The following is a 13,014-nucleotide window of genomic DNA, read 5'->3' as shown; positions in this document are numbered from 1 at the left end:
GGCTATGCATTCACATGCACAGTATTTAAATGTGTCACATTACTCATTCTTTATACACTGAAGAAGACTAAGTTATAGTGCTAGCCGAAACCAGTTTGTTGTTTTGGACTACCTATGTATTTTATAGGAAACTCACAGCTTTGCCATTGTCTGCTGGCTTCATTTTTTTGTGTTGCATTTTTGCATGCCCTAAACATTCCAAAGAGAGGTATGCAATGACACATACATGTGGACTCGAGCACATATGCTTATAACACACTGATGTCCTTTGTCCACTCTGTGTGCAAGGAAGCCCTGTGTGGCAGTAATCCTGCTCTGTTGCCTCTGCTAGACAGCAGCAGTCTGCTATACAACACACTCCCTCTCCCCAGGGATAATACAGTGTGCCTGCCCTGTCAGGTTGCTAGTTAATTCCAGGTTACCAGCACTGCAGGCATGCAACCCTGGCCTTGCACCAGCAGACTAGCTTATCCAAATGCTTGTGGGTACTACATTCAGCTAATAAGTAATTTCTCCGAGTCTTTTAAGGTCACTAACCATGTTGAGAAATATGATCAGGTGGTGGACCAGGAATATTTTATTTAAACCAGGTTTATGGCAAGAATATCAGGCTTGCGGTGTATGACTGTCTACCTCAGGCTGAAGCTCTTGACATTAATGAAAATATTTAACTCTCCCTTCAGAACGAAAGTGTGTGTGTGTGTGCGTGTGTGTGTGTGTGTGTGTGTGTGTGTAGTGGGGGACAATGGAATAGATGATATTGGAGTATGAAAAAAGATTCAGTCATCTTGGTATGCACACACAAAAAATAAATAAATAAATAAAGAGATATGATCTGAATGAGACCATCGCCAAAGAGGAAGGGAAACAGTGGTGGATAAGTGAAAGAACCTTCCTAGAAAGGAAGCAGTCTCAGCCAGTGAGAGATGTAAACAGAGGTATGCTGTTTGGAAGAAAATGACAACAGATGATGGCAGGTAAGATACGCCAAAGGCAGGAAAAAGGGCAAACTAGGTAGGCTGTGAGAGACATACATGGTGTCAGAATTGATTTTCTAAAGAGAATTGGGAGAGAAGGAGAAAAGCATGGAAGTAGCATACGGATGTTCAACAAGTACCAAGAAAATAATACTTGGATGAAAGGGTGGTACGGCCCTGCAGGCGACAATACAAAGCACAGAATGAGACAGACTGCTACCTTTAAAACAAATCTGGCAAATTACAGTCTTTTGGCATCACCCTTTGTAAAGGGTGTTGAATACAGGTTTGTGTAGTGCATGATACAATGAAATTTCAAGACTGATCTGGCAATGGGGTAAACCCAAAAGCAAACAGAACACTCGAGCTTGAAATGTATAGCAACCCATAATAGCGCTCTCACTGCATAGCCTACTCAAGGGTGACTACAACATCTTGTACATACATACACACACACACACACACACATATATATATATATATATATATATATATATATATATATATATATATATATATATTCATACATATACACACACACACACATATATGTATATCTTGTACTCCTAAATCTTGTATTTATTCCCATCACATTTTGATTCTTACTGTAACTATTTACATTCTTCTGCAAGATTTTCTTCTGGGCAGGGACAGAAGTTGTCCATATATGATCAGTGCTCTAGAATGGTTAACAAATTCAAATTAATAAATAAATATAGTGTCAATACAAGAAAAGACATCAATACGACAGGGCGAGAGAGCAATCAGCAATGGCAGAATGAAGAACGCATATGTACACAACAAGCCTTACCAGCTTCAAAGCAACCAACATGACCGTGATCTCTAACGAGCATGATGACTATTTCAGCACACAGCAAACATACTCCTTTCAGTGTCGAATTCCCAACTCTCATTGCTGCAGTCCGTGGTTAAAACAGCATATTACATCTAAAATACTTACTTTAAAAGCTGTTCCAGTTCACGTTTGATTTTGCCAATAACAGGAGGTCCCTGATATATGAGTGCTGTGTACAGCTGAACTAGAGATGCTCCTGCGCGTATCCGCTCTAAGGCATCTTCTCCAGAGCTGATGCCTCCAACTCCTATGATAGGCACTTTACCTTAAAAAAAAAAAAAATAACATTTTAACATTTAGAAATCCTTTGATTTTGAAAATATTGGCATGAAAATGTAACCCAGATGCTCATTTCATGGACACGACAAAAATCAAAGCAAATCATGCCCTACTCTAGAATCTTCTCTCTCAGCCAACTAGTTTCTCCTTACCTGGTTTAATATGATACATGAAAAATACCTCATACATGAGGACAAAGCTGCAAGCAATCTAGAAAACAGTGTGCTTTAAAATGCATAAAAAAACAACTGCTACAGAAGGGCTTATACATAAATGCAGAGTGTTACCCTAACAGAGTGCTTTCCTTTGAGGAAAGTAGGGGTCAAACTCACAGTACTTTTGCAGCTAGGCTCCCTGGAAGCAGACATGATCAAGAGAGTAAATTGTTTCAGACTGTTTACTGTTGATAAACTGCTTGCTTGTTAACAACAGAAGTCTTCTTGAAAACAAGAACCCTTGGGAGCCAACTGAACTAGATAAAGGAAGCAGGAATGAGGGCTGCACACAGTGTGGATGTGATCTATTTTCCATAACAGAGATGGCAAGATTTAGTATTTAACAGGTTTTCTAATCACTGGACTTGAAGACTGCTTCAGGAACCCATGTAAGAAGCACAGTGGTGCATGACCATCAAAAGCTTCGCACCTGCTCTGAACTGCACATCCAAGGAGTACAACACAGTAAAAATAAGAACCAATTTCAATCAGTAGCCCTGTAAATCTCTTCTTAAAGGGAGCATTTAGCAGTTCTAGTAGTGACCTCTGTGGTCCCAACAGGGCAGGGTTTAAATGTCCAGCTTGCCCGTTTGCTTACTATGATGAAGTTGGCATAACGGTTAAGATCTCTGCCTCCCAAATACAAAGTACAGGTTCAATCTTGACATTCAGCCAATCCCTGTGTGGAGTTTCCAACAATGGAGTTTGTATGTTCTCCTCTAAAAACATGCAGTGCGTTTCCACCTCAAAATAATCCAAAAATGAATAAGTCGTGGGCAGCGGCACAGACTGTAGGTGATGTATATTGGGGAAGTTTTATGTGGACCAAGTGCTTCAGGCATTAGCTGTGGTGAATAGTATCTTGTACACAGGAGAACAATCAGACTGCTCACCACTTCAGGGCTGGCCACTTACTGGTGTACAACTTGTTTGTAGTGATGTTGACTATGTCACTAAAAATAGAAATGGGCAACTTGCTGCTAATCAGCAAGTCGAGGACTTGGAGTACTCCTACAGCAGGGAGGGGTCCACTTGCCTCTACTGGCCAGTGTGTGCCTGCCACAAATTCCAGCAGCACTGGGTCAATAAGCTACACGCCATGTAGTGTCCAATTGCCCAGTATGGGTCACCTAGGGAGCTTCAAGTGAATGGCTGGAGTTAAAACCAAGCAATCTGTCGCAAATGAACCAAGAACTGCTCCACTGAATGCAAATTCATTGACAGGACATAATTTGGAAGTGGATGACATGATGGCAAGAAGGTGACTGGACATCTTGCATGTCGAGAAAACAATACAGAAACTCAAGACAGCAAAGCCACGTGCCTTGGGATCCAGAGTCTACTATTTGGAGGGATGACAGACTAGAAAATGTGCAAAAATGTTGAGTCTTCTGTAGACAGTGAGCGATGTCATCAGAATTATAGACTCTTGGCAATCAGACTCCAGTGTAAAGATATGGTAGTAATCATAATCTCAGACTACGCCTCACAGTAGGACTGCAATGGTGAAGAAAAGAGAATATTCAGGCCAGATGCAGGAACTGCTAGATAAAACAGAGCAATATAAGATGGTGTTGATAATAAGGGTCCTGAATGCTCATCAGGACACGCACAACAGAATGCAATGACTGGCTGAGTCTATACGAGTGGGGTACCAGGAATAGAAAAGGGAAGACCATTCTAGATTTTTGTCTGGCAAAAGGCTTGATGGTGGCCAACACACAGCTCAGCAATATGGTCGGCAAGATGGTCACAAGATCACATACATAAGTTAATCACATACAGCTCGGGTAGACATCCTCCCAGTAAGAAAAGGGCACAGGACTAGAATCAAAGATTGCAAAGTCATCCCCAGTGAAACGGTTGTTCCACTATCAGCCTATGTGAAGTTACTAAGTAGGTGGCAGACAGAAACTGTCAGGATTCAAGGCAAAGACACAAGGCAACGAAGACAGTCAGATACCATTCATAAGGGATGCCAGCAACATCCTGCTCACAAGTCCAAAGGACATCAAAAGCAAATGAAAGGATTACTTTCAGCAGCTTCTGAATGAAGAAAACCTCACAGAAGCTGTACTGTCCCAGACACAGCCTATGATGAAAGAAAAAGGAGCGTGTGCACCATACAAGAACAGCACCAAGGAAAAAGAAGTCAGGAAAAGCAGCACGTTGAATTGAGGTCATAACAGATTATCAGTTGGGGAAAACAGGGAAGAAATGGCAACTGGGGGTACTCATAGCAGTGTGGAGAGAAAGGAATATCCTATGGGACTTCAAAATAAGCATTCTAATGCCAGTATACATGAACAATGGGGACATTTCAAATTGCAGATATTATAGTACTATCAAACTCTTGTCACACTGCAGGAAAGTGCAGGAAAGGGTAACTGATAATCGAATATGCAGAGTAGTAGAAAGTAAGATGGGAGAGGATTCATTCGGCTTCAGATCAGGATGCAACACAATCAACCAGATGGTTTGCAGTGAAACAGACCATGGAAAAGAAGCCAGAGATGACAGAGTCCAACTGTGCATTCTAGACTTGGAGAAATCATATGACAAGGTGCAAGAAAGCTGAACTGGGTAGCCCTGGGATGTTTTAAGTCACCAAAACATACCTAGAATTGGTGCAGGCTACGGTAAATGGACCCAATTACCCAAGTACAAACAACATTTGTACTCACAGAGGGCTTTCCCATGGGAGTGGGGGCTACTAAAGGCTTCAGCTCTGAATTTAAAACTATCTGTATTGATAATGGTCTACATCAGCAAAGAGGTAGGAGGGAAAAGGTCAACAAAGCTGCTGAACACAGATGATGTGGCATTACAAGCAGACTTTGAACAGGAACATCAGCAAATGATAGGGAATGGAATGCAAAACTGACGGCAAATGAGATGAAAGAGTACAGACAACACAGACATCATGGTAACAAATCAGGGAAATCAGAAGCTGAAAATTGAAATATAAAGGAAAACAGTGAACACCAACAGTTTGAATTATCTAGAATGGATGGCTGAAGAGAAGGGACGTCTGAATGAGGAGGTCAAAAGTAGAATCAGAGGGGCTGCAACCAACAGATATTAGGGGTAGTGTGTGTGATAGAATACCAATGAAGCAGAAAAATAGAAAAATAAAGTATATAAAAACGTAGTGGTGGTACCAGGACTTCTGTATGGTGCAGAAACCTGGACAGCTGAGGAAGATAGAGTTGAGGTGCTTCAGATAGGTGGTAGGATACACACACACACACACACACACACACACACACACACACACACACACACACACACACACACAGGGACAGATGAAGGAATAACATCAGAACAGAAGCCAAAGCCGCTCCAATTGTAGAGAATGTCAAAGAACAAATTCTGGTAGTTTAGGCACATTTGCAAGAAAGCTGAAGATACTTTAGTAAAGATTTGTGACTGGAAGCAAGCTAGTGGAAATGAGGGCATCCAAAAAAAATGTACTGCGTGAGAGAAGAACTGTGACAGTCGGGTATGATGGTAAGGAAAATATAAGGTTGGCAATGAATCCAGAGAAGTGGCTACAGATGGCGTCACACAGACCCAAAGAAGAAAATCAGAAGACGGGGATGATGGATGCCTATTTGCTTTCTACTTTGTATTGCAGCCAAATAACATCTGTATTCAGATTGATTAGAAATTAATAATCTTAGCTTTGGAAATGAAAAAAAAGACACTTGGGACAGTCCACATCTTTTTGCATAGCAAGTAAAACCATTTAATATCTAAACAATGGATTTGATCAGAACTGATATACTTTTTCTGACAAATCAACAGCTAGATGCCTGCTTTCATAAGAGTGCTATAGAGTTCATTTATAAAGTTGGTGACAGTGAAATAGCCAAGTTATTGTTTTCACTATCTGTGACAAGTAAATAAGACTAGATAGGTATCCAAAATAAAATGGTAACAAACGTCCTGATGCAGATGAAGCTAATAAAGATTTTGGGGATTTGGGGGATCATGAAATACCCCTTCTCTGAAAGGCTTTGCAGTTCAGCAAATCAGCTACCACATGCAAATTATAATAAAGTAATTTTAAAATTAAAAATGCAAACAGTACACAGAGCTCTGCAATGGAACAATGTGTGTATTTGGAAGGCAGTAAAGAAAAGGGATCTTCTTACATCAGGTCTAAATAGTTAAGAAATTTTACCTATTTAGATGTAAAATAGCATGTATACTCAGCAGCAGCATTGAATTGCACAGCACTGCTTTAAAATTAAATAAAAACAGCATTTTTTCCCCCATTAAAGATCAGCCTATTTAGTTTTCAATGTTATCTTACTCTAAACAATTCTGCTTATTCCAGAAAATAGGGGGGGGGGGGCAATATTTGTGCAAAAGCAGTAGAATAAAATGTCTGCGTGCATAAGGTGATCAAATATGTACCATGTTGTGTACCACATCAGAAGGGGGTTATTTCAAGAGTACAGTCTGTGTGGGGAAGCCACTACCTTAAAAATAAACAATAACTCCATCTGTTTCTGTGTCTTGGCCACAGCTGAGAAATCAAGAGTGCCTGGAATTGTACAAGCATGGGGTAGAACAAGAAGATGAAATACTTGAGTACAAACTCTGGGAAAAGTACAGTTTTGTACCTACCATAAATGTAGATGTTTGAGTGCTAATACAGCTGTACATCTACATTTATGGTAGGTACAAAACTGTACTATGTTCATCGTGCAGCACAGCTGCAGTGTAATCACAGATGGGTAGAGTCCCAAAGCTATGCATAGGTGTGGTAGGTACTAAGAGGAACTGAGCCAGAATGAAACAGCAGTGGCAAAGCCTGCTCTTGTTTCTGGAATATAAGGCAGATGGTAGTGTTGTGTGAAGGTATGTAGAACTCTCCAAGTGGCAAGATATTTAGATATATTTAGTACACACACTGAGGGCTGTAGTAGCTGTAGCTGTGGGGTGGGTGGAGACCTGATGAGATAAGGGGACAGGTTTCCATGGTGGAGTATGGAAAATGCATGCAGTGGCCTATCTACTTGGAAATGGTCTGTTGGGTACTGGTTTTGGTCTGATTTCCTGAAGGACTTTTGTTCTGTCCAAATAGTAACGGCTTGCCTATGGATGTCTAAAGAGTGAAGCAGCCTTTGTTTTTGTTTTTTAGGATAGTTAGGATAAGGTTAGTAGGAAGGTTTGGGCTTGGCTAGACCCTAGATACCCACTTTAGGCATAAAAGGATGGATGTGAGACCCTGAGACCCTGGATGATGAGGAAGGGCTGAGGAAGGGCTGCACCACCATGAGGGCCTACAGAAGAGAAGAGCTGAGGCTGAAGGGAGTTGGAAAGAAGTTTTTCCAGGACAAACAAAAATTGTAGTAGAAGCAGCAGGTTCAAAGGGAGGGAGGCATTGTTTTTCTTTTCTTTTAATTCAGGTCCCAGGCTGGAATTGGTTGTACTTATGGGTGTGAGAATAGGAGGGTCCGGTGAATTCTGCAGAATGAAATGGCTGAGGCGTTTGATTTTTTTGATTGAAGAAAACTGCTCAGTAGTTTCAGTCTAGGTAGGTAATGTACGGTAAAGGCAGGCAAGTTCAATTTCTCCTGTCCTCTTTTTCTTCATTCAACAGCAAAACTTTTCTAGTAGATGGTCTTCTGGCCTCCAAAATGATCCTGCACCTCCTCCTTGGAGTGAGTTTTGATGTTGGTGTAAGGAATTTTTCAGCGCAGGTTGGGCTGTGAAGGGAGAAGTGGTATTAGAGGCAGGGGCCAGGAGGCAGTATGTGTTAGACTCCTCAGTGGGTACCACCAGTGTTGCCTTCCAGTCTCTGGAGCATCATCCATCATCTCGGATTGTCTGTTCTTGCTTAGTACCTTGGGCAAGAGGGGAGAAGGAATGCAGGTGGAATGCATAAACTCGTCAATGTGTCCATGAGAATGAAAGGAGCCAGGCCTTCCTGATGGTAGTCCTTGATGGTAAACAAATTTCAATTGGTGTGGGGTTTCTGTGGAAAAAGATCTATATCTCTCCTCCCCCACTCCCCACTCCTCCTCTTGACTCCTCTGAAGCTTCCTGGATGAAGCTGCCATTCTCATATTTCTGCTCAGAGTGTCCAGAGAGTTTCTTTCAGAGTGTTTGTACTGTGCTTGTGCTTGAAGTTCTTCCTTCCAGAGCCAAGTTCCAAAGAAACCTGCAAGAAATCTGAGGTATCTCTGCAGCTTTGTCTGATTGGGACATGCAGGTATGCCTCCTTGAGGTCCAATGTTACCAGCCAAACAAAACTTACCAATGGGAAGGGAAGAGTTAGTGTAGTAAGTTTGAATTGAATTTGAAAGTAGAAATGTGTTTAAATGTGATGTGTATGGATGGGGATCCATCCAGGTTCCAGTCGTTCCCCTTTCTTGGTAAGTCTTGAATAAAAACCTTGACCTTGACCTTGTTGGAGGTACCTTTTGTATAGCCCTCATGTTTAGAGCTTTGAAATTTGCATTTGCTTCTACCCTTTGATTTTGTGGTAGGTTTGGCATGCCTCCTTCTCTCTTTTTTGGAAGAGTGTGAAATTGAAGCCTCTAGCCTCTGTTTATAATGTCCATTTGTCTGCCAAAGGTGCTGCCAGTTGAGATTTGCTTGCATGTATGATGGAGTCATTGAGTTTTGCTTTCTGTATTGCTGTGCACTGTCTTCACCACACCTTGTGTTGCTGAATTTGCATTGTCTGCCTCTGATATGACCCTGTGCCCTCTGCATTTTTCAATATATCCTCAGCATTAGTACCAAAAAGAACATCCTTTTGTAAAAGGTGCATCAAAGTTTTTTGCTTTCACATGATCAGGAGATTTTTGTTCTCTAAGCAGCATGTCTGCTTGACTGATATCCTGTTGCAGCCGCACTGAGGGCTCTAGGAGCATCATAGAGCATCACTTAACCACATTGTAAGTTGTTTTACTGCTGCATCCATGCTATGCATCACACATCCTAACTCTTTTAAATCTGGTTTTTTTTGTTTTTTTTTTATTTGTTTTTAATTGTGATAACAGGAACTGTTGATATTTAATCATATGAAATTGGCAATTTAAGGCCCTCATGGCTAGGTGTAAACCTTCTCCTTCCTTTTCCTTCACCTACCTAGAGAAGATCTATCTTCTTCTGGAGGATGCAGTTCCTTGGCTTTATTCCCTTAGGGCCCTGTGAGGGCCGTGGTGAAAATGGTTTCAGGGTCAGCATTACTGGCAGAGTGTGGAGAGAACTGAGAACTGGGTAATCTGTAATATCTATCCAGTGCACAGCAGGGGCAGGAGGCAGTGAATCATAAACAAAATCCCCTCGACATCCCAAAACAAGTCTTTTCTTGGAACCTGAAAAGTCTTGGCCTTCCCAATGGTGTTGAAAACCCATCTGTGATTACTGCAGCTGTATGCACGATGAACATCATTATTTCACTTGATTGCAGTCAAACTATGAAAGTGGTACCAACTGGAAATGGATGGTGAAGGGGTAAGCCTGTGTTAAAATCTGAAATACTTTCCAGAACAAATGTAGTCACTTGCTCTTATTCATTCACAGTCAAAATAGTGTACCCCATCAAAAGGGGCTTGTAAGGAAGGGAAAGTAGTCTGCAAAGGATTTGACACACCAAGTCTGAGAACATGTGCCAGTCTGTATGAAAAAGAAGCACACACAAACATTTTTATTACTACTCACACACGAGTGCACTTGCAGGCACAAAGTTGGAGTTCAGCCAGCAGATTACTGCACTATCATCAGTAAGGGGTTACTCGAAGGTACATGCAATCAGTCTATGTAAGGAAACAGCCAGTGAAATTTTAAATAGTAAATTCTGTAACTACTCCTGTCACTGTGTGAATCTCTACTAAACTTTAAATGTGCATGAAACAAAATGAAATATTTAACAATCTTGTGAGCAGGATATTTTAAGATTCTTATGGCCTAAACCAGAAAAAGTTTTTTTGATTTTAATTCTTCTCAAGCAAAGGCACTGGTAGAGTTGTGAGGCATGAACAGTTGCTTCATGAAAGTGGATAAAGGTATTGGGCTGGTGATTTAAGACATACAACAGTCACTTTAAAGATATGATGCTGACAGCTACCACACAGCAGAACATAATACTGAATACCAAAAGTACCAACTGTGCTTTAATAATGTACAATGGACACACAAACTTCAATTTGTGTAAAATTTTAAATGTTAAGCCAAAGCTGGGGTAACATCCCTCCAAAGCTGTAGGAAAGTCTCCAGGAAAGTACAGTTGTGTAAAATCCTGTCATGACAGTAGATGTCCTTCTCTTCACTGTTGCAGTATTCCTTACATAAGGGATCCCCTGCTAAGGGTAGCCTGATGTCTGGCCAATATACCAAAGCCCTAGGTTGTAATAACGGACATTCTACATCACACGTGTGCTCCCCAAGCATGGCATAGGGCACAAAGCCCCAGTACCTCCCTCAGAACTGAAAAGCCCCAGGAATTTACAACAGTCCAAGAAGTAAAAGAGGAACATGTGCATCCAAAAAGAGAAAGAAAAAGGGGGAAGGAGGGAGGGTGGAAATACTGCAACAATGAAGAGAAGAGAATCTACTGTTATGGCACGATTTTACAAAACTGCACTACTGTCCTTCCATATCACTGTTGTAGTATTCCCTACATTAAGAGACAGTATAAAAGCTCAGGAGGAAAGCTGGGAGAAGGAAGGTCCAGCAAAGCCCTCAAGAAAGCCATGCAGGACAGCTCTAGCAAATCTGGTCCTAGCCCTGGAAACTATACACAGAAGTCCAAGTAGTTGCCTCAGTGATGGAGTTAATATCAAATCCTTTGAAAAAAGCATCACAAGAAGCCACAGCCCTGGTAGAATGAGCCTTACCAGAAGGAAAGCTTTTCTCATGAAAAGAGTTAACAAAAGGAAATGGAATTAGAGATGCAAGAAGAAACAGTTTGCTTAGAAACAACCAAACCTAAAGACATACGATAAAAGGAAACAAAAAGTTGCTCAGATTTACAAATGGCTTTACTTTTATCTAAATCAAAAGGGTCCACAACAATACCGGAAAAGTGTAGTGTCCCAAAACTCACAGACGCACAGGTGAAAACAGCCCTTTCAAAAGCCAAAAACACAGCGTCAATGGGACCAGATGGTATCCCAGGCTGCGTCTTGCACGAACTACAGAACGAACTAACCCCCCCCCACCTAAACATGCTGTTCAACCTCAGCCTCTCCACAGGCTATGTGACCATAGAATGGCACACAGCAACGGTTATTCCTCTCCACAAAGGAGGGGCCACAACTGACCCTGGTAACTATCGCCCCATAAGCCTGACTAGCCTGGTCTGCAAGGCTATGGAGCGCATCACCGTGGAACTCATTAACAAAGACATTGGGAACCTCCAAACACTTGACCCGACCCAGTTCGGCTTTGTTAAGGGCAGATCATGCCTACTAAACCTGGTTGACTTCTTTGAGATGGTCACCAAGGCCATAGACGAGGGAAAGGTCATTCACACAGCCTACCTTGACCTCACCAAAGCTTTTGACACCATTCCCCACTCGGGTATTACAGAAAAACTCACCAGCCTGAACATAAAACCCTATGTCACGAGATGGGTTGCCAAATGGCTTACAGACAGAACTCACACAGTAAGAATAGCTGGCTCCAGGTCTGACTCTAAACCAGTCACAAGTGGTGTCCCTCAAGGCTCGGTCCTGGGACCCCTACTGTTCGGCATATACTTCTCAGAAGTACAAGCAAACACAGGAGGACTATGGCTAACCAAGTTCGATGATGACTGCAAACTGGGAGCCATAATTGACTCTCCGGCTGACACGGAAATCCTCCAAAAGGGCCTTACTGAGACGGACGCCTGGTGTCAAAGTCATGGCCTCAAGCTAAATGCCAAAAAATGCATAGTCATCCCATTTGGGAAAAACAAAACACCCACGAATTACCACATAGGTGGCAGCTCCCTTAATACAGAAGAGGTAATAAGAGATCTGGGGACCCAGGTAGATATAATCTCTCCTTTGACAATCATATTGCCAAAGTAGTTAGGAAATCCTTCTATATGGCCCATCTAATTACTAAAGGGTTTGCATCTAGAAATAGAGAGGTTATAGTGCCCCTCTACTCGTCACTCATTAGACCCATCATAGAGTACAATGCCCCATTTGGGATGTACCTCACACAAGACACTTCCAAACAGCTGGAAAGACCACAAAAGTACCTCACCAAGAGGATTACTGGTCTCAAACATGTGCCCTATGCAGCCCAACTGAAAAAACTCCGGCTGTACTCAGTGGCATATCGCTTACTCAGAGGTGATCTCTGCCTGACTTACAAAGCCATGTCCAACTCAGAATTGATGGACATGCTCCACCTAAAGAAATCCAAGTCACTGCGAGCCACGGGCTCTAGTGAGCTAAACCTCACCACAACAATAAATAGAACATGCTGGAGGGATAGATTCCTGTCACAGAGACTCCCCATGCTTTTTACATCAGGCAGAGTCCCTCACTAACACTCTTCAAGAGAAACCTTGACAAGTGGATGGGTAACAGAAAATACACCCCTGGGATCACTTCAATGGCTCTGCTTGACAGAGGATCAGTTAATTAATCAATGGGGCGGCGAAAGCCGACACACTCTGGCTAGGCTTATAAATGCCCTCGGGCAGATAGTCTAGTACCTACCTATG

The 13,014-nt window shown here is 42.0% G+C and overlaps 1 protein-coding gene across 1 annotated transcript in view; it reads right to left on the bottom strand.

Moving 5' to 3' along the window:
• The window catches only part of DHODH (dihydroorotate dehydrogenase (quinone)), a 414,606-nt gene that overhangs the window by 25,704 nt on the left and 375,888 nt on the right, over positions 1-13,014 (bottom strand). Inside the window, exon 8 of the mRNA XM_044081957.1 lies at positions 1,939-2,098. Within this exon, the coding sequence (XP_043937892.1) occupies positions 1,939-2,098 (160 nt within the window). The remainder of the gene's footprint in view (positions 1-1,938; positions 2,099-13,014) is intronic.

This window comes from Protopterus annectens, chromosome 8.part1 (genome assembly GCF_019279795.1).
Source record: "Protopterus annectens isolate FY-2018-M chromosome 8.part1, PAN1.0, whole genome shotgun sequence".
Lineage (NCBI taxonomy): Eukaryota > Metazoa > Chordata > Ceratodontiformes > Protopteridae > Protopterus > Protopterus annectens.
Note: the sequence above shows the minus strand (reverse complement) of the source record. Positions and strands in the feature narration are given on the sequence as shown.